This window comes from Poecile atricapillus, chromosome 16 (assembly GCF_030490865.1).
Source record: "Poecile atricapillus isolate bPoeAtr1 chromosome 16, bPoeAtr1.hap1, whole genome shotgun sequence".
NCBI classification, from domain to species: Eukaryota; Metazoa; Chordata; class Aves; order Passeriformes; family Paridae; genus Poecile; species Poecile atricapillus.
This window is the reverse complement of record NC_081264.1, coordinates 2524025-2542699: the sequence shown is the minus strand read 5'-3', so window position 1 is coordinate 2542699 and position 18675 is coordinate 2524025. Positions and strand designations below refer to the sequence as shown.

The 18675-nt window shown below is 46.1% G+C and overlaps 2 protein-coding genes across 5 annotated transcripts; one reads left to right on the top strand and one right to left on the bottom strand.

Moving 5' to 3' along the window:
• On the top strand, positions 1-3648 carry MTRFR (mitochondrial translation release factor in rescue). Of its 3 annotated transcripts, none has more exons than XM_058851339.1 (4): positions 1-123; positions 1170-1480; positions 2171-2413; positions 3338-3648. In XM_058851339.1, the coding sequence occupies exons 2-3, from the start codon at positions 1205-1207 to the stop codon at positions 2381-2383; spliced, it is 489 nt and encodes a 162-aa protein (XP_058707322.1). In that variant the 5' UTR covers positions 1-123; positions 1170-1204; the 3' UTR covers positions 2384-2413; positions 3338-3648. The 3 variants fall into 3 exon arrangements, with proteins under 3 accessions (XP_058707322.1, XP_058707323.1, XP_058707321.1); XM_058851340.1 differs by lacking the exon at positions 1-123 and adding an exon at positions 130-318; XM_058851338.1 differs by lacking the exon at positions 1-123 and adding an exon at positions 130-437.
• Positions 3575-18469, bottom strand: CDK2AP1 (cyclin dependent kinase 2 associated protein 1). 2 transcript variants are annotated; one of them, XM_058851336.1, is made up of 4 exons: positions 18122-18469; positions 7984-8090; positions 7154-7280; positions 3575-4451 (listed from the first exon to the last, which is right to left on the bottom strand). In XM_058851336.1, the coding sequence occupies exons 1-4, from the start codon at positions 18327-18329 to the stop codon at positions 4384-4386; spliced, it is 510 nt and encodes a 169-aa protein (XP_058707319.1). In that variant the 5' UTR covers positions 18330-18469; the 3' UTR covers positions 3575-4383. The 2 variants fall into 2 exon arrangements, with proteins under 2 accessions (XP_058707319.1, XP_058707320.1); XM_058851337.1 differs by lacking the exon at positions 18122-18469 and adding an exon at positions 8209-8325.
• Between the last annotated feature and the right edge of the window lie 206 nt (positions 18470-18675).

Sequence of the window (18675 nt, the reverse complement as noted above, 5' to 3'; positions counted from 1 at the left end):
TGGAGGGCGAGCGTAATCCCCGCCCCTCCCCGCGCAGCGATTGGCTGAGCCGCGTGCCAATCAGCTCGGCAGCACCGCCCTCCCCGCGGGGTGCGCATGCGCGGTGCGGGAGGGCCGGCGGAGGTGAGCGGGACCGGCGGGGGCTGGGCGGGACCGGAGGGGTCGGGCCGGGGTCCGGTGTTCGGTTCTCGGTTTCCCCCGCTCCTCTCTGCCCCGCCGGGAGCCGCGCTCCGAGCCTGACCCCGGCCCGCAGCGCTGCCGCCAGCCGGGGGGACCGCGGCGGGGCGCAGCGCTGAGGGACACTGAGTAAATCCTCCGGTACCTTCTGTGTTCCCTCCTGCTTTAGAGCTGTAGCGAACGGCAGGAACAGATTGAGTGGGATTGTGATTTTTTAACCTTATCAAGAGTTTTCAGTCCTGTTTTCAAAACGGGCTTCTGTAAGTGGGTAGAGCTGTATGAAACCTGTTAAATAAAGGCTCGTTCAGAACCAGCCACAAGTGCTGCTCGGTTTTCTGCATGTATTCTTCATTCTAAAATGTTATTAACTAATGTAGTGGCTGCCAATGAAAGTTTTATTTATTAATTAATTTTAACAGTTGTATTAAAATTTTCTGTTTATTTTCAAGTGGCACTTCTTCACACACTGAAGTATTCTGAGTCAAATAAAATATTTCAAGCATAACAGCATGTACTGCTTTAATTGCTTACCTAATGCCTTGCTGAAGACTGACACTTGACAGGAGCAGGAGCTGGCATTCCTCATTATCCATGAGGAAAATGCACACTTCCAGGCATACCTTTGTGCCCTTGTTAATTCCTTGACCTGGGAAAATCAGATTCCCAGTGAGACTGTACAGATCAGACTGTAAGACTGAAATAACCTCTTTTCCCTCTGTTGTTTTGGGTTTTTCTTTTTACATGTTTAGGATTTTCCAAGTGTTGTTAGGAGTATTCTTTTACTTACTGTTTTCTAGATCCCTTTCAAAATATTTAAGAAACATAATCACATTGAGAAGCAGAATTCTATTCGGCTTGGCAAATATTTCAAGGCAAATGCCTCTGAAACCAGTTCAGATAACGTTGAAATACTGCTCAGTATGTGCAGCTGAAGTAACTCATCTTAAAACAAGGATTCTCATGGTAAACTCCACTCTCCCATTCTGTTCCAGGTTTCATTCCAGAGAAGCCGTGTCCTCGTTTCTGTATGAATGTTCCAAGTTTATTTCATTTTGCATTCTTGCTGAGAGGGGTGCAAACACCGTCATGGACACGGTGGATTTTGAGGAAGCAGCAGCTCTCTCTGCCCAGCCTTCCCTTGCTTCAGGCAGCAAGAAAAAGGAACTCTTTGAATCTCCTTGAACTAAGTGAGGCAGAATTAGAAGAACAGTTTGTAAGAGGTGATGGTCCAGGAGGTCAAGCCACAAATAAGACAAACAACTGTGTTGTCCTGAAGCATATTCCATCTGGGATTGTAGTGAAGGTAATTGTGTTTTATTTTATTGAATCACAAACTGCATCAGGACTTCCAAGTCTCCTTTCAGAATAAAGCATAAATCACAGTGCAGGTGGCATGGAGGAGAAGTTTATCTATATATATATATATATTGTAAAGAGTCAAGAAGCAGTCTTGGCTGTCAGCAGATAAATAAACTTGGGGTCAGAGCTGCTTTTCCAGGCTTTGCCACCCAGTTACAGTTTTGTAGTTTTCAATTAAGTGAATCTTCATTGTAGCTGCTGTTTGGTGCAGCTGTCACATTCCCATCCCTCATGTGAGTTAGACTCTCTTCCTTAGCAAGTTGATCACACTCACTCTGCAGATCATTTTTAAGCATTTCTCTTACCTACTTCTTGTGAATTAATACCTTGAAATTAATCTTTGCTTCCTGTCACAAGGGGAAGACACAGTTAAGTTAAACTCAAGCAGCTTTCCAAGGTAAGATGGGAAGCATTAAAGATTAATGCAAAAGCCACTCTGATGAGTTACAGTAGCAAATAATTATTAAAATATATCATCTGGATTTAAAAGTTGCAGCTGTTATTGGTGGGAGGATGCTCTTGGCTTGGGGAGGAGGGGACTTTACTGCAATGGTAGGAATATATAGACTGAAAGGGAAAGCTAAAGAATAAACAGGTTCAAGTTTCAGTAAAAATGTCCTTCGTATTTCTTCAGTGTCATCAGACAAGATCAGTGGAGAAGAACCGAAAGATTGCCAGAGAAATCCTTCAGGAAAAAGTTGACCTTTTCTACAAAGGTGAAGACAGTGATGTTTTTAAAGAGAAGAAAGCAGTAGAGAAGCAAAAGCAGGAGAAAAAAAGAAGAGCAAAGGAAAACCTAGAAAGGAAAAAGCTTTTCAAAGAGATGCAGCAATTGGATAAGGAATAAACATGTGAAATACTGACTTGCCCTAGCAGGGTAAGAGAATTGTTTGTCATTAGACCCAAAGAGTTTTCCAAGTAACAAATGGTGCAGGGCTTCATAAGCACAGCTGAAACCCCGGTGCTGACCTGCTGTTCCTGTAAAGCTGAGGAGATAAAAGCATTCATGTACTCCTGCTTCTCCCTGCCATCGTCTCATTAATCACATTTAGCAATCAGTTTTGCTGCCAAGTTCAGCAGATAAAAGAATCCTTGTTAAAGAGGAGCTATAAGCTTTCTACCATTGTTAGCACAGACCAAAAAAAATCAATATATTTCCTTCTCTGCTGGTGACACCTTGGGCTGCTTCATGGGAGCTCCAGCATGTGAGAACAGCACTAAAAAGTTCTCAGTTCCCATCCTTACTGAGGCATAGTGAGTGCCTGAGTGACACAAATCCTCCACAAACTGTGCCCAGGTTTGGATGCTGGTTGTGATGGTGTGAACTGAGCTGCTGATGGAAGAGGCACCAGTCACTGGTTCAGATCTGTCAGCTGAACAAATGCTCTGTCCTACTCAGCTCTGCATAAAGTTTAACCAGCAGCTTTCCAGACCTTACCTGGAGTGGTGCTGAGCACTGGGGTACAGGGAGGGCCCTCCAGTTCAGGGGTAAAATTGAGACATTACAGATAAAAAATGACTTGTGTTGGAAGCTGCCTCTCAAGGCAACAGAGTCCAGTTCATCCAAGCTGTGGATTAATTAATTAGAGTTGTTTATTATGTTTATGCTGTGCCTCAGTTCAGCTCGGCCATGTTGGTACCTTCACTCATTTTGACAGTTTCCCATTTTACAGGAACAAATGCAGCTGCTTTTCCTTTATCACCATTACTCCAAAGCCACTCCTCAAGTACATCTTTCCTGGTTTTATCCTGTTAACAACTCCAGCAGCTTAACCAGAACTTCTCTTTCGTTTTTGGACAGCACCCTCACCAGTTGCCACCATGTTTTGGCCTTCAACAAAGACCCAAAGCCAGAGTATGGATTTTGAAGACAACAGAGACTTCTAGAACTTCACCTGCTTGTCCCAGAGACCAGCTGTACCCTGTGCCATGGATGGAGTGCTCCAGCAATCTGCAGTCCCCTTCCCTTGTCCTTTCCTAAACTTTCATCTGTTGACAGTTCTTGCTCCTGGAGTGTGATTAAAGTGACTGTACATAGTTTTAATACAAACTGTTAATGAAAATAAGCTTTATTACGTCAAGTAATAAATACATACAAAGATGCAAATAACAGTTTTAGTAATTTATCCAGAATGTTCATTTTTCTTTTTTTTTTCTTTTTTTCTTTTTTGCAAACTTTAAACTGAAATCTCCAGCCTTAATGTAGAAATTAGCTTTCTGGGACCTTGTTATTATTTAATAGGTTTCCCTATTTTCCATATAGCTCATGCACTTTAAGTGGACTTCAAAGCACTAACAGTCATGCAAAATGTTTATGCAAAATGAACAAAAAAAAAGGAAAAATAAGAGAAGAGGGAGGTTATTTCTAAGCAGGGTCTATGCTGTATGACAAATTGTGACTTAGCAGACTACTAGGTACAGCATGCTATTCTGCATTTATTAAAAAAAATCCTTAGAGCTTATGTCAAACTTTGAAAGATTGACATTTTGGGGATAAGTGAACATAGTCAAAGGAAAAAAAAAAACAGAATGAGGCTGTGGCTGGATAAGAAAAGAACTGAAATATAGCCTGGGAGAGAAAGAGCATTCCTCTGCATGCACTTCAGTTTCCATGTTTTAGAAACATTTTAGGGAGTTCTAACGTCTTTAGAAAATGCAAACCCTCAGTAAGTTGAAAAATCCTTGTTTGTTCTTTTTTTTCATTCTTAACTGTACATTTTTGCAAGGGCAAAACAAGAACGGTAAAACATTCAAAATAAAGGAGTTTGAATGTTTCAAGAGTCAAAAAGAATAAGTGTTACATTTTCTTCATGGAGAGATGGAAAACCTTGCAGCTGAAGCAGTGGGCTAGGATCTTGCATTTCGTTCCGTCTCGGCCAGGCATTCCCGAACTAATCCTCTAGCATGGATAATGCCTGCAAAAGAATTGGAAGTGTTTTAAATCATCCCATTCAGGCCACACTTGCAGTGACAGTCCACAGAAAGGTTTATGTATTTCTGTCCCCAGTTGCCAAGGCTACCACAGAAGGCCTCAGCAAAGGGGGACAGCCCTCGCTTCCCAAACATCAGTTGCCACTAAACAACTCTGCTTTCCCAAACTTGCATTATAAATTGAAAAGGGACTAAAGCAGGAATTAGAACACAGTAAGATTTGTAAGTCTCCAGTGGCAGGTAGATCTTAATGTGCAGTGTGGGCCTCCTTAAAATCAAAGATTTAAGAGGGGGAAAAAAAAAAAAAATCTTACCTACCAGTGGGTTATTTTGCTAGTGGAGTGAAACAAATTACAAAGTTATTTGGGGAGTCATTTTAGCAAGCTCTTAATGCCTTGGGATAGTTCTCCTCTGGGTGGGTACATCAAAATCCAAACCATCATAATACTTTTCAAAGACAACTTGTGTCTCTCATGTGAAAACAAGAGATTTTTTTTTTTAATGGTGTGTGCAGAAAGTTACCTCCTAACACTGGCTCAGCTCCCAGTGTAAATCATCACCACTTTATGTGCTGCCATGTCTACTCTCATCTGATAATGTGGAATTTTCCATTAGAAGTCCTGTTGCCTTGAGTTCCAGCAATCTGGACCTTGGTTCATAATCCTGGAACTAAATGTAGATTCATGCTCACAGAGCTGCTGAAAGAACAGAGCTTGAGATAGATGTTGAAATGAGAGACAGACAGATTTTTCTACAACAAAGGTTTATATTTTGCTGACTAGGCAAGACAGAAGGTGATTTCTTTGCTCCATCATGCTCCTTAACAAGGTGGAGAAAGGGCAGTAAGGCAAGAGATGGGGGTTAATCTCTAGAGATAATGGCTTCTGTTTCTAGAAGGCTGCTAGCCCAGATCACAGCAGCAGCCTACTGACCTGGGAGGACTTGAGTGCAAGAGTGATGAGTGCAGAGGGTTAAACTGCCACGGACCAGGAGAGCTGCAGCTGTGGGATGCAGAAACATGAGCTCAAAGCAGTTTGTTAGACCTGGATCTGGTGGCAGGATGCCCAGTTCATGCAGCAGAACTACTCTGAATAATGTAGAATACTGGGAATTTGGCCAGTTTTAGAGGTCAGTAGCCTCTGTGCTCAGGAGCAGGCAGAGCTGGGACAGGGACTTTATTCAGGGATAACCTCCATGGCCATGGAGGCAGCAGTCACATGTTACCCTCAATCACTTCTGCTCTCACACTTGCACATGCTCCTTCAGCCATCAGGCTCCCAAAATGGAAAGAGAGGCACCTCTGTGACCAAAAGATGGCAGCAAAAAGTATTTATTTAGGATTTTGTGTAACACTGGCAAGTCACAGTGGCAGCATTGTATCTCAAACCTATGTTGTTGCAAGAGGCAGCAAAGCAACTTTTTTGCTCACTGAACTAAACCATCCAGTCCAGACAATGTCTGCATCTCTCTCAGTCTCTCTCAAGCTGTCCCCATTAGCCTGTTGCCATTCATGATCTATTAATTCTGACTCAGGCAATGCAATAAAGAGAGACTCCAGCAACATTGATTTTAGCTGGGCCAGATTCCACTTACCACTCATCAGCAGACTTTATTGCATCCTTTCCCAGAACAGCTACTAGTCATTTTATTGCATGTCATGGCAGATATATTACCCTTCCATAATGGTTGAGCCTTAAATAAAGCTTTGTAGTCTGGGGTAAGTGTAAGGGGGATTTGCAAGGTGCTGAAGTTAGTCTGTTACAATAACATTCCCTTTCTGGGTTGAATGCGTGAGCCAATCTCAGCACAAGGACCACAGGAAGGCAGGAAAAAGTAAGCATGTCATGCTAGAGAAGGAGAGGACTGTCAGCACAACTGTTGTCCGTGGCCTTTCAGGGTCATTTCAGGAGCTGGGGCAGGGGAATGTCCCACTGCTCCTTCAGAAATATCCCTGCACGTCCCCTGCAGAGGACAATGTCAGGCTGATGTCAGCAGTGGGGCATGCAGGGGTTTCTTTTACACTGCAAGGAAAGGGCGTTTATTACCTCTTTTAGCTGACAAAGCAAAGCTGGAGAGACTCATCAGACAGCCCTAAAAGCTGCTCTGTCCCTTACTAGTGGACTTTTAATGACATACACTTGACAGGACCTAACAGAGCCTAAGCAGCCCCACTCTCCTCTCTCCGAAGAGTTCTGTGTTTGACATCTCAGCCTGAACCCCCAGCATCTTTTTGGGGTTTTTTTGTAGCTCTTTTCTCCACCAGCCTCAGTGGGAACTACCACAATGTTGTATTTCTTTAGGCAAAATGAACTTCACTGAAGATTCTTGGGCCAAGTAGTTTGGTGATGTGTATGAAATGCAAGCAATGCTTGGCTGTGGATTTTGGGGAGATGAAAGGGAATTGAAAGGGCAAGTAAATCACCAGGAGCCTGAAAGAATGTATCCAGGTTCTACAATAAGGTTTGAATTATTAACTGAAACTCCCTGTATGCACATGAAACACATTTTGTCGGTGTTTACTGCTCAGACAGAGCATCCCAAGTTTTCAGCTGCTGGTTAATGCTCCCACTTTCAAGAGGAGCCCAAGTTCTTCTTTTCAAAGGAAACAGTTGCCATTAAACTGTATAAAAGTAGTGCACAAAGTGGATGGGAAACGATTCTTTGTTAAAATAAGTTTAAAAGTTACCTCTTTTTAGCCTCTCCATCGCACTTTTACTCCCAGCATATGTAGGTCTAATCTCTTTTCCTAATTCTTCTATGATAGCTAGAAGTTCTGCATATTTGCTCTGTGGTACTTGACTGCTGCTGGTGCCCTGTAGTTGAAAGTAGATTAATCTCCGTTAAATACTGTAAAAACAAAACAATTACAAGAAACAGCAAGTGGAAGTTTATGGAAGACTACAAATAAGTCTGTAGCCCTGTAAATTACTAAAAGAACAAAATTTCAGGATTATTATATAAACATGATTTATTTTTTTTTTAAATTGCTGCTACTGTTGGACACACTGGTATATGCCCTTCAAAAATTGGAATTAACTGTGAGGATGAAGCTGCAAGCCTTGGACTTTGGGTGAAGCAGAAGTTAAAACAGTCCTGCAAAACTGGCAAACTGGGAACTGCTTATTTAACCCTGTTTCTGTTTTTTCAATGTTTTGGTGTATATTTTGTGGAGAAGTTAGCCAGATAGGGAGACAGAGCAGATAAAACTGTATAGAAATATTGGGTTTTTAACAGATAACTTTAAAATATGTAGGTGCCCTTACAGAACATAATGTAAGACATTTCTCTGTGGCTCAGACAGGATGGGACTAGCAGTTAATTAGGAACCAACCTCACTCAGCACTCAGCTTAGCCTAATTTGATCCCCAGACATGTGCGAGGAAGCAGTCTGCCATTTGGGTTTGATTTCAGACCTTGGTGGGAGGGAGGAACACCTCAGATTACAGGCTACAATCCCTGCTACTATGCAAACAGAGGGTCAGTGATCTGATTAAAGGAAAATAAGCAGAGCTGTACCTGCATCCCTTGTGTATAGCCTAGAGATGGGGGGCCGTAGTCGTTTATGAGCTGTCTGTACTGTGCCGATGTTGCCATACTTGTGGAGGGAGAGTGAACACTCCCAGCTGCAGAGAGAAAAGGAAAAAAAAAAAAACACCAAAAACTGTTATTATCTAAAGATTAATTAGTCTGTTACACTGGGACACATTTTAATCACTTGTTCCTAAAGCTGTGACCTCTCACCTTTGTCTAAGATCACTAATGACATTTCTGAGCACCGCTGCTAGGAAGAGAATGGCTGAATTAATGCTTCTCTAGTGCTTGATGAACACTTGGAAATAGCACAGCCTGCAGCATTATCAGTGCAAATTGTTTGCCTAAAAGTGAAGCAGAGTGCAGCATGACAGGTTGTTCTGCCTAGACAAACTGTAAGTATTAAGGAGCCCTATTTTTGCATATATACATTCCACACAGATGAGTGTAATGTGCTGTGCTATTTTTACTTTTTCAGTGCAAGTTATCTGAAAGTAATTTTGCAACTCAAAGTGTCATCACATGGTCAAAGCAAGTTACCCTCAGTACTATTTTCAGCCAATGCCAAAACTATTCCTATTCCTAGGGAACAGTCAAGTTGAGGTACATCAGATCTGCTGCTCATTGTGTGATATGGGAGGCGAGGAGTGCTACCATTATTCCTCTTTGTGTGATATCAAACATTTTTAGCCAGTCAAATTGTGCTGTATAAGCAGATCAAAGGGAAAATAACATCACTTTGTGTTATGGTTACTTTTTCTAAAGTTATAAAAGATTATATTCACATCTAATGAGTTTTGAGTCAGTTACGAGCTCCAGAAACAGACTCTAATGTCATTGCTGACAAACTGCTCCAGAAATGAGCAATCAAAACACTTTCTCCCTCTTGTCCCACAATGGTAAAAATTTAGGTTTGAGAAACAACTGCTAGATTTTTTTTTTTTTTAAAGGGGCTTAATTATACTGCCCACTTCACAACTGTGCTAAAAAACCTGCTGGTTATGCACTTGGGAGCAAGGGAGCATCACACCACTGAACTTCTTCACTCTTGCAGCTCAAGTGCCCTTGCATCCATGGATGCTGCTGTCTTCGCCTGTAGGCACAGACACAGACTGCCTGCTGTCTGGAAATATCTCCCCCCTTACAAACTCTTTTGCTGAAAATTCCCAACTGTCTTTCATATGAGGAACAGATCTCATTTACCAGCCTTCATTTAAATCTAAATTAAACTGATGCTAAAAGTCACTGGGGCTCAAAACTATGTAAATCTCTAGCTTTGTTTTAAAGTTGCAAATTATTTCATTCCTATTTTCCCCTCTCTACAAAAAAGAAAGGGCCAGAAGTTACTTTGTAAAAAGCTCTGGTGAACATAGTGGAGCAGACTCCTTGTCCCCACAAGGGAAGTCTCTTTCCACTTCAGAGTTATCACAGGATGTCATTCATCATGAGAAGAGAGCATGCTCTTAACTTTTACTAGTTAACCAGGTGTGAAATCCCAAAAAGGCAAATTGGGCTAGTCACTAGGTCACCTTAAAAAAACCAAGGTTTCTCTTTGTCTTTAACAAAGCTGCTAAATTTTATGTCATTACAACCTGCAATTTAATCACTGAGGTTTCACATGGAGCTAATTTTGCTTACACATAGTAAACCTCCCCCCCAAAAAACAACACACCCAACAGAGTAAGGGCACTGTAGGAACAGCCCAGTTGTCAGCTACTCTCTCAATTAGTTCTTCACATTATCAGCTCAAAATACACGCACAAGTGCAAGATTTCTCTGTGTGGAACTCAGTATTCCAAGTCCAGACGACTGAATTTCCACAATTACTAAACGTGACACAACAGCAAACCGTGTCTTTTTTCCAAGGACTTCAAAATGCTTCAAAAACATTAACGAGCCCCTTGTGCTGCAAGGTAAGAAGGTTTAATTACCTCAATTAAGCAGAGAAAGGCTTAAGTGATTTTTCCTCATGTACAATAAAACAAAAGGCCCATCCTGCTAAGACTTGTCTCTGAACTGTTGTTGCAAGCAGCCACATACAAGAGCTGGGAGCTCCAAACTGGACGTGAATAAGGCAAGGACCAGGCTCAAGAATCCTGCTCTACCCACTGAGCAAAACTGAGCTGCAGCCCATGCAAAACTTAGAGCAACTTATTGATCCCATATGGCTCGATGACAACATATTGGTTAAGGATATCAGGAACTGGTGGGCATTGGAACAGGCTCCCCAGGGAAGTGGTCACAGCACGAGGCCTGCGTTCAGGAAACATTTGGATAATGCTCTCAGGCACGTGGAGTGAGGCTCAGGGTGTCCTGAATGTTGGACACGATGGTTCTGATGGGTCCCTTCCAACTCAGCATATTCTATGATATCACAGCACAGACAATTTAGCGATTGTTTCACATTCTGTTAATTTAAGCAATGACACTCACTTGGCCCGCCGGAGATAACGCAGCAGGGCACGTCTAGATAGGAGAGAAAAACTCCTAGAAACGTGAGCTGCCAGGACAAAGCAGAGAGTTGGATCTGCATCCAAGAAAAGTTTCACAGGGGTGGAAACAGCGTGGGAGCTCGAGCCCAGCCGTGGGTCGGTGGCATGGAGGGACAAAGCGGGCAGGGATGCGCGGAGGCGGCAGAGCGGGTGCAGCAGAACCGCGCCGCAGACACTAGAGGCCATCGCTGAGAGCCGGGCCCTGCCAAGTGACAGAGCGTGGTAACCATGGTGAGTTTACCCGTTTCTTTGCAGTCTGCATCAAAAATGTAATAAGACATAATGCCATGCGCCGACCACTTTATCAGCAGCAGCAGCAGGCCCGGAGAACAAAGGAAAGGATTTGGCTTGGCCGCGGTACCAGCCTCCATACATCCGTGTCAGAAGTTGTGCCAGTCAAACTCAGCTGGAGGGGGGGAAAAAAGAAAAATCCTTGGTTTCACCTCAATTTAAAATGAGGCTATCATGAAAATGAAATTATTTGGGGGGGTGGGTATTAGTATCTCACAGGGCAACAAACCTTGAGCTTTTTGACCTATCACTTTGTGTGTTAATCTCAAGGAGAAGCACTGGGTCTTTTTTGACTATTAGTCAATTAACCCAAAATTCATCTGCATGTCTGAATAGCCTGTGTATCTTGGATTTAAAAAAAATAATAATAACCACCAGATATTGCTATTATAGTTAGAAATTAGGCCAGGAAGTCTCACAGTCAATACCCAGTCAAAAATCGGTGTGATGATTAGGTATTCACTAGAGAGAAAAAAGGAGGGGGGATCTAAATTGAGGCTTGCTCTCTAACGTTAAAATGACAATGGAGACAGTTAAGAGCTGACAGAATCGAAAAGGGAGTGTGCTTGGTACTGAATTTCAGTGGCACCCTGTATCACATCCCAAATTGTCTTAGTGCCTGCTGTTGCTTAAAACCTAAATTACTATACAAACATTCCTCCCTTTACTTTCCCAATTAAATGCACACAAAACCTTGTAGACCCCCACTTATTCTAGTGCAAACAATGTCTTTTATTTCTGTATTCAAGCAGAAGACCGCCACGAGCTTTTTTCCCCACAAAAATATAGTGATTTCCTTGTTAATTAATATTAATCTTTATTAATTATGGGGGGGTACAGCAAACAGAAATGAGATTTTGGTATCAAAGTCTCTTCCTTCCAGCAGTCTCTCTCAGCCCAAATTAACACCCTGAGAGACAAAGGATCTCAAACCAATCTTTGTTTGCCTAAACTCCTGCTGACCAGGAACCTTCTCATTAATTCCTGATAGGTTTGTAGGGATCCCTTCAGCTCCAAGCCTGAGTAATCATGACCAATTTGCTGCTTCAAGTTTTAATTCTTAATTTTATTACTGCTGCTTGCTGGAAAAATAACTGGGAAGGCAAAAATAACTCACTGAGCACCATGAAGGAAGCAGCATGAGCAGGAACATTTGGGTACACTCACCTGATCCACTTTGGCAGATGCCAAGACATCTACACATCTCAGCTGCCCCCCTCTTCCACAGGCAGCAAAGGAAAACCAGGAACAGTCACACAACTCACTCAGTTACTCGTGTAGGACTGACTTAGACAAGCCAAGGGCCAAACTCACTGGATATGTGTTTCCCAGTCCCACTGGATATGTGTTTCCCAATCCCACTGGATATGTGTTTCCCAATCCCACTGGATATGTGTTTCCCAATCCCACTGGATATGTGTTTCCCAATCCCATTGGATATGTGTTTCCCAGTCCCACTGGATATGTGTTTCCCAGTCCCACTGGATATGTGTTTCCCAGTCCCACTGGATATGTGTTTCCCAAACCCACTGGATATGCGTTTCTCTACTGTCCTGTACTTTGTAAGGTTCTATAAAACCACAAAGGCAAACTCCTGCCATTTCACAGACTCCTTCCATGCAGGAACACAAGAGCGTGTAAGAAGAGATACCTGTAGCCTGGACTTTATCCAAGGTACGTGGTGCAGTCTGTGGAATCCCAACTGCTCTCCCTCTGTTTCACAGACCCTTCAAGCTGAGGCTGCTTGAAACATCAAGGCTGTTGCCATTTGGTGGCTCATGGTCACCACCTCTCCAGAGCCCAGTGCTGGAGGTTACTACCTCTGTCACACTCTGCAGGACCTCCTCACGGAGTCCTGACCATATGGGATACCAGACAACGAGGCTGGAACATTTTAACTGAGAGAATACCAATTATTCTGTCCTAAACTAGGAAACTTTGCAAGAAAACACATGAGAAATGCTCCTGAAGCTGCTTTGCCAACACTCACCGTGAGGCATCCTCGAGCACCAGGGGAGAGGTAATAACAGCTTCACCCAGCACAGCTATTTCTGCAGCAAGGAGCTGAACACAGCTGTAGTGTTTTGGCTGACTACTAGAATATTTTATTCCTTAGCCCTCTACACACTTTGGTTTGAGTTCAACAAGAACTCCTTGCCATCCGTGGGACACCCCATGCATGTCTACACAAGCAGATCCACTGCACAGCCAAGCCACACACTGAATTCTAACAGCAGTTGCCAACCCAGAGCTCAAACAGAGCCCCCATTCCCTCCAGTCTTCCCATAAATTTTTAAATTTAAAAAATGGACCCTGTTCTCATTTGCACAAACCATTCCTTATAGCACTGGCTGTAAAAATTGTATTTTCACCCACTATTTCTCCTTTGAACAACCCTTGTGAAAAGAACAGACTTTTCTTTGAATAAAACTATTTCCTTTAAAAAAAACGCAGTGCACAGACACATAAATATGTTCTCAAGAACTAGGACATTCTTTATCGTAACAGCCAGAGGCCTTGCTCTTTTGATCTGTCACACTCTGGGCCTTTCCTCTAGTACTCTCATGCTATTTAATCTTTCCATGTGGATAATGGTCATGGTTTATGTCTCCTCTTCCTACCCTCCTGTCTCTTTTTTTATCAGAAAAACAAAAGCCAGTCCCTTGACTCCCCACCATTCTTCTTCTCTTGCTTAAGCTATTCCTACACTAGCAAGTTATTTGGCACCACAAGGAACAGATCAAGAGATGAAAGCATTTGGTGTGTACACCACATGTAGCTGGCCTGAGGGGGTATGGCTTAAGGTTAGATTTTAGTCTGGTCCCCCAGACTAGGAGGGGTATGCTTCAAAGCTGTGCCATCTTTGGTTTGGATCCTTGTGTTCCCATGGCAAGGGATGGAGCTTCTAGACCACTTTTATCCAAAAGGAATCCAGTTAGCGTGAAGCCAATCCACTCTGCAGCAAAACCAAGGTGCTGGGTGGGGACCATGCGGAGATTCGCTGACTGTGAAAACCACATCACTGCTCTCAAGCAAAACACTCAGGTAGGCAATGCCAAAAATGCCTGTTTTCTAAATGTCCAAACAAGTCCACTTGAAAATTGCTAATTCTGAATGTTTAGCAAGCTTCTTTTTACATCATACTTAACTTCATGTGGACTTCAAGAGGTCAGGGATCCAGAAAATTTCAGTCTGAACTGGAGAGGGGAGCGTATTTCCTAGAAATTATCCCCCCTGCTAAGGCACAAACACTTTGCTCTCTGCTCTGCCTACAAAGAGTATTCTTTCCAGTACTCCCACTCCAAAAACAACCTCTCAATATGGTCAACAATATCAAACAGAAGCTGTCTCTGTAAAGGGCGACAAGCAAGCCATGTGCTCGAGCAAGTCGGCACTGCAGTGCTGAGAACATAAGGGCCGGCCTCGTGTGCTGGTATCATTTCTCAGGACTGAATGGAACTGGTCTCTCCAGTTGCCAGCTACAGCCTCAGACAGGGAAATTGTTTTCATTTCAACTCCCAGTGAGGATTTGCACTTTTCACAAGAAACCTGTGGTTGCCGCGAGGTGTGGCAGGTGCACTGAGAGCCCCTTTGGTCCTCAGCTACAGCAGCACTTGTTGTACAGCCACCGCTTGTTCATGTGACACAGCTCCTTCCCTTGTCATTGTCAGCTGGAATTGGTGTTTCCAGACACTACAGATGACAGTTTTTAAACTTTGTTACACGAACAGGATTTTGCCTCAAAACCTGACATTTCTGCAAGAATGAGAATGAAGGTAGAGGAAAATCCTAAGCTGCTTCTGTATCTTGCAACACATTTTCTCTGACCTGTGCTTAGTCTAAACAATACAGGAATGCTGGTGAGTATCCACTGAGCCAGAAAACACATGGAAACATGGTGAAAAACAAACTACAGACCCATTCACAGCTGGTGTGTAAGTGTCTAGTTCAGCTTAAGTCAATGGAGATGCTCTACTTCACCTCAGCTCAGCAGCTGGTCCCTTATGGAGAAATAGTCAAACAATATGAAACACAAGACAGATGAGGAGGAAGCAGTACTTCCCAGGAATCAGTAGGATAAGCACGAGAAGACAAACAAATCAAAACATGGTTGTTAGAAAAGGTAACAGAGGTTCCCCTGAGACACTGCAGGTTAGGTGAGGCTGGGAAGGTAGAGCCACTGCAGCTCCCTAACAGAGCACCTTTTTACAGCCCAGGCAGAGAAGGTGCTTGTGCAGGAGATTAAATGGGGCTCCCCAAGCACAGGGAGCTTGGAATTGAAAGCATGGGGTACTCCATGCAGGAACCAAATTCCCTGAGCACAGGCCCTCCAGGGAGGTGGTCGGACAAAATTCAGACAAAACACTGCAAGCCTGATTGCAGCCACCTGGGGCCAAGTGTCAGCACTGACCTGGGCAATGGGGAAGAGGAGCAGGCACTGAATTCTGCTGTGACAACACATTCTCCTTCCCTCAGCCTGGTGTAAGGCAGAGGAGTCAGCACCCAGATGCTTCCAGCATCCTGAGTCACTTGTGGAGCAGCTGCATTTTCCTCACCCGCAGTCATCCCCAGATCTGCCAACAACCCACGGAGGTTTCCTCCCCGTATTTCCTCCCCCACATACAGCTCCTCTCCCTCTGGACTTCAGTCCAGGATTGGATTCCCAAAACATGCTCCCATGCAAGAACAGAGCCCAGGCACCCACCAACCACTTCATCTCACTGATGTGCAGTTCAAGTATCATTTTGCAGAGTGGCTACTCTCAGCCTCAACTTGAGAGGAGTTTGCTCTGCAGCAAGGACGCAGCTCCAAGAGCTGAGTCGACACTGCCTTCCCAAATACTCCTGCACCAGAAGCCCTGCACTGCAGGGAAGCAGCATTACCTCCCAGAGGAAAATCCCTGTGAGATCCACAGCTGCCCAGAGCCCTCCGTCGGCCGAGACCAAAATATTCAGCATTCATACAGAGAGGCTTCTGCAGGGCTGATTTCAGGCCAAAAGGGACAGATTTCCTGTTTTCCTCTCCTCTGCAGGACGGTGGGGGGGATGAGGGGGGTCCTTCACCCCAGGTTTGGAAGCAAACCTAGGATTTATCCTCCTGGCTGGGGGGCATTTAATTTAGGCACAATAGAGAAGCAATCTCCTCCAAATCAGAATTAAGCTCCAGAAAGGAGGGGGCCATTTGCAGTCATATCACTCTGAATGCGATATGTGCAACTGCAAGGACTGCTTTGTCTAAGTCCCTTGGCCTTAGGCCACGGTGCTGGCAATACCACTAGCTAGAGGAAGAGCTGGTGCGTGAGGATAATGGCAGAAGACAGGGAGGGAAGAGAGAGCCCATTTTGGATTCAGAGGAGGACGTTCTTTCATTGAAAAGATTCTGGGGGTGTTGAGGATGATCCGAACTCAGAAGAGAGGACAACTTAGACAAGAATAGTTCCAACATGACAGCAAACTGCTGCTAACTTGCCGATACAAGGGGAAAAGGAGGGTGGGAGAGAAGGGGAAGATAAAACTGCATGAAAGAATCCAAAGCCCTGATCGCAGCCGGAGCGTTGGAAAGCACAGACACGGCAGCAAGAGGGCTGGAGACAGAAACTTCACCGCTCGGCTCGCATTGTGCGCGGCATGTCTGAGCCGGGATTTTGCAGTCCCTGCTCGCAGAGCAGCCAGACTCGGATCCCCTCCACTGCATGACCTAATCCCCACCCCTCACCCACCATCGCAAAATACCACCTTTGTTTTCCCTGCAATTTTACGGCTGTTCCGGAGAGCAAGGCACAGGTTCTCGTGGGAGCCGGCAGGAGCACGGTTTCCCTTGCTGGGCTTTGTTTTGTTTCTTTTTTTTTTTTTTTTCCTTTTTTTTTTCCCTCCGGTGACACTTCTGCTTTTTGTCAGAAATCCTCGGCACATCCCCTGCTCCCCGACCTCTCTGCAGAGCAGCACTCGAGCCCACGGTGCTCCTCACACACCACCCCGGCTCCCCGAGCCTTTGCACCCTCGCAGCCCCACCGAGCTCAGCTCCACGCAGGATCGAGGTGGCACAGCCACCTCGGCTCATCCACCAGCTGGTGACGAGTCCTTGCAGTAAAATATGATTGTTGCTCTCCTGCTAGAACAGAGATGCATCCCGGAGATCCCTTTCGCTCCTCAGCCTCCCAGGATTACAACCACTAACGGTGCTGTAAAAATCACCCAGGCACATTTCCCTCCCTCCTAAACCCAACTCCAAAACTTTTTCTCTGGGGAAAAAAATAAAAATCAGCCTGATTTGTGGCTGTCTGATGCCAGTCCTTCCGGCTGGGCTGCGGGAATGGGAGACGGTAACACGATTTTTTTAAGTCAGAACCAACTTCTCCATTTTGGTGCTGTTTAATCGGAGCCGACGAGCACAGATTAGCGAGATCCCCTCCAAATATCCCACAGCGAAGCAATCGCTGCTGCGGCTTTGTTCAGGCTGCACCGATTCGCACACGGAGACCCGATGCACAGCAGCACCGCAGCACCGGCAAAAAGCCGCCGGCTGATGCCTTGGGAAATCGGGAAGAGAAAAACGGGAAAACGTAGTTCAAAAAAAATTAAAAAAAAAAAAAAAAAAAAAAAGAAAAAGGAAAAAAAGCCCGCAAAAAGTTAACGCTGTCAAGGAAACTTTTTAAAGAGGAAAGTTGGAAGGATTCCTGTACAAATCCAAGGATGAGGAGTGATTTTTAAAAAGCAGTTTTTTAAGAAATAGTGGAATCCCTGTGTGCCCCCCCCAACCCACCCATCCCCAAAAAATCTCCGGCGAGCGGAGAGGGCTCCTCCGCTCGGGATGCGGAGGAGACTCCGACGGGGTAGCGCTGACCGAGGGTCGCCCCGAGGCGCTGGCGGAGCCTCCTCCGGCGGAGGTCCGGGGCTCCCCTCCGGCCCGCGGAGCGCGGCCCGGGGCGGCCCCGCCGCCGGAGGAGGCGTGAGGCGAGGCGAGGCGCGGGGCGAGCGGCCGCACTTGCGGCGTCCCGCCAGCAGCGGTCCTCGCTGAGGCGCCGCCGGAATATTCCTGATCCAGATCAATCAGCCGCCCCGGGGAGCCGAGCATGGAGGAAACCCGGCGGCCGGAGCCCCGGAGCGGCGGCGGCGGCGGCGCGGGGCCGGGCGGGCGCGGTGCCCGGCGCGCGGGCGGCGCGGAGCGGGGCTGGCGGCGCCGGCCGGCGGGCGGGCGGGCGCGGGTAATGGCGGCGCGGAGCCGCTGCCCCGCCATACCGGACTGGGCACAAACTCGAGTCCGGGGCTTCCCCCAGGTGCCGGTGCGGCACCCGCCGCTCGCCTCCCAAACTTGCCACCCAGTTGCCGCTGCGGACTTACCCGGGTTGAGGGGAGTCCCGGGGATGTGGGCGTTCAAGTTGGGCTTGTAAGACATTCCCAGAGACATGGCCAGCGGGAGGAGGAGAAGCGTCCTGAAATTCAGCGAAGCGTCTCCGTGTCTCCCAGACACTTTGGGTTGTTTACAGCAGTAGCAGCACCGGCAAATATGGCCGTCAGTTATATTGACACCCACAATGCAATATATCATCCATACATCATGAGGAGACGCGGATCCAAAAACTTTGGGGGAGAGCCGGCAGCCACCCGCCGCGGCCGCCCGGCGCCCCGCGCACGGCGGCGCGGAGGGCGGGGGCGCGGCGGGCGGGGGCGCGGCGGGGGTGCGCGGCCATCCCCTCACAGACAATGGAGCTCCCCTCAGGGACCGCCGGCAGGGAGCGGGGCGGGCGGGCGGCGGCGGCGGCGCGGAGCCCGGCGGCGGAGCGGTGAGGAGGGGCGGGGAGGGGGGTGCTGTTTTAATTAACTTCGGAAAGTTTTGGCACAAGTTGCGGGTTTGGCCGGGCCGTGCCCGCGGCGGGCGGCGGCCCCTGTCAGCC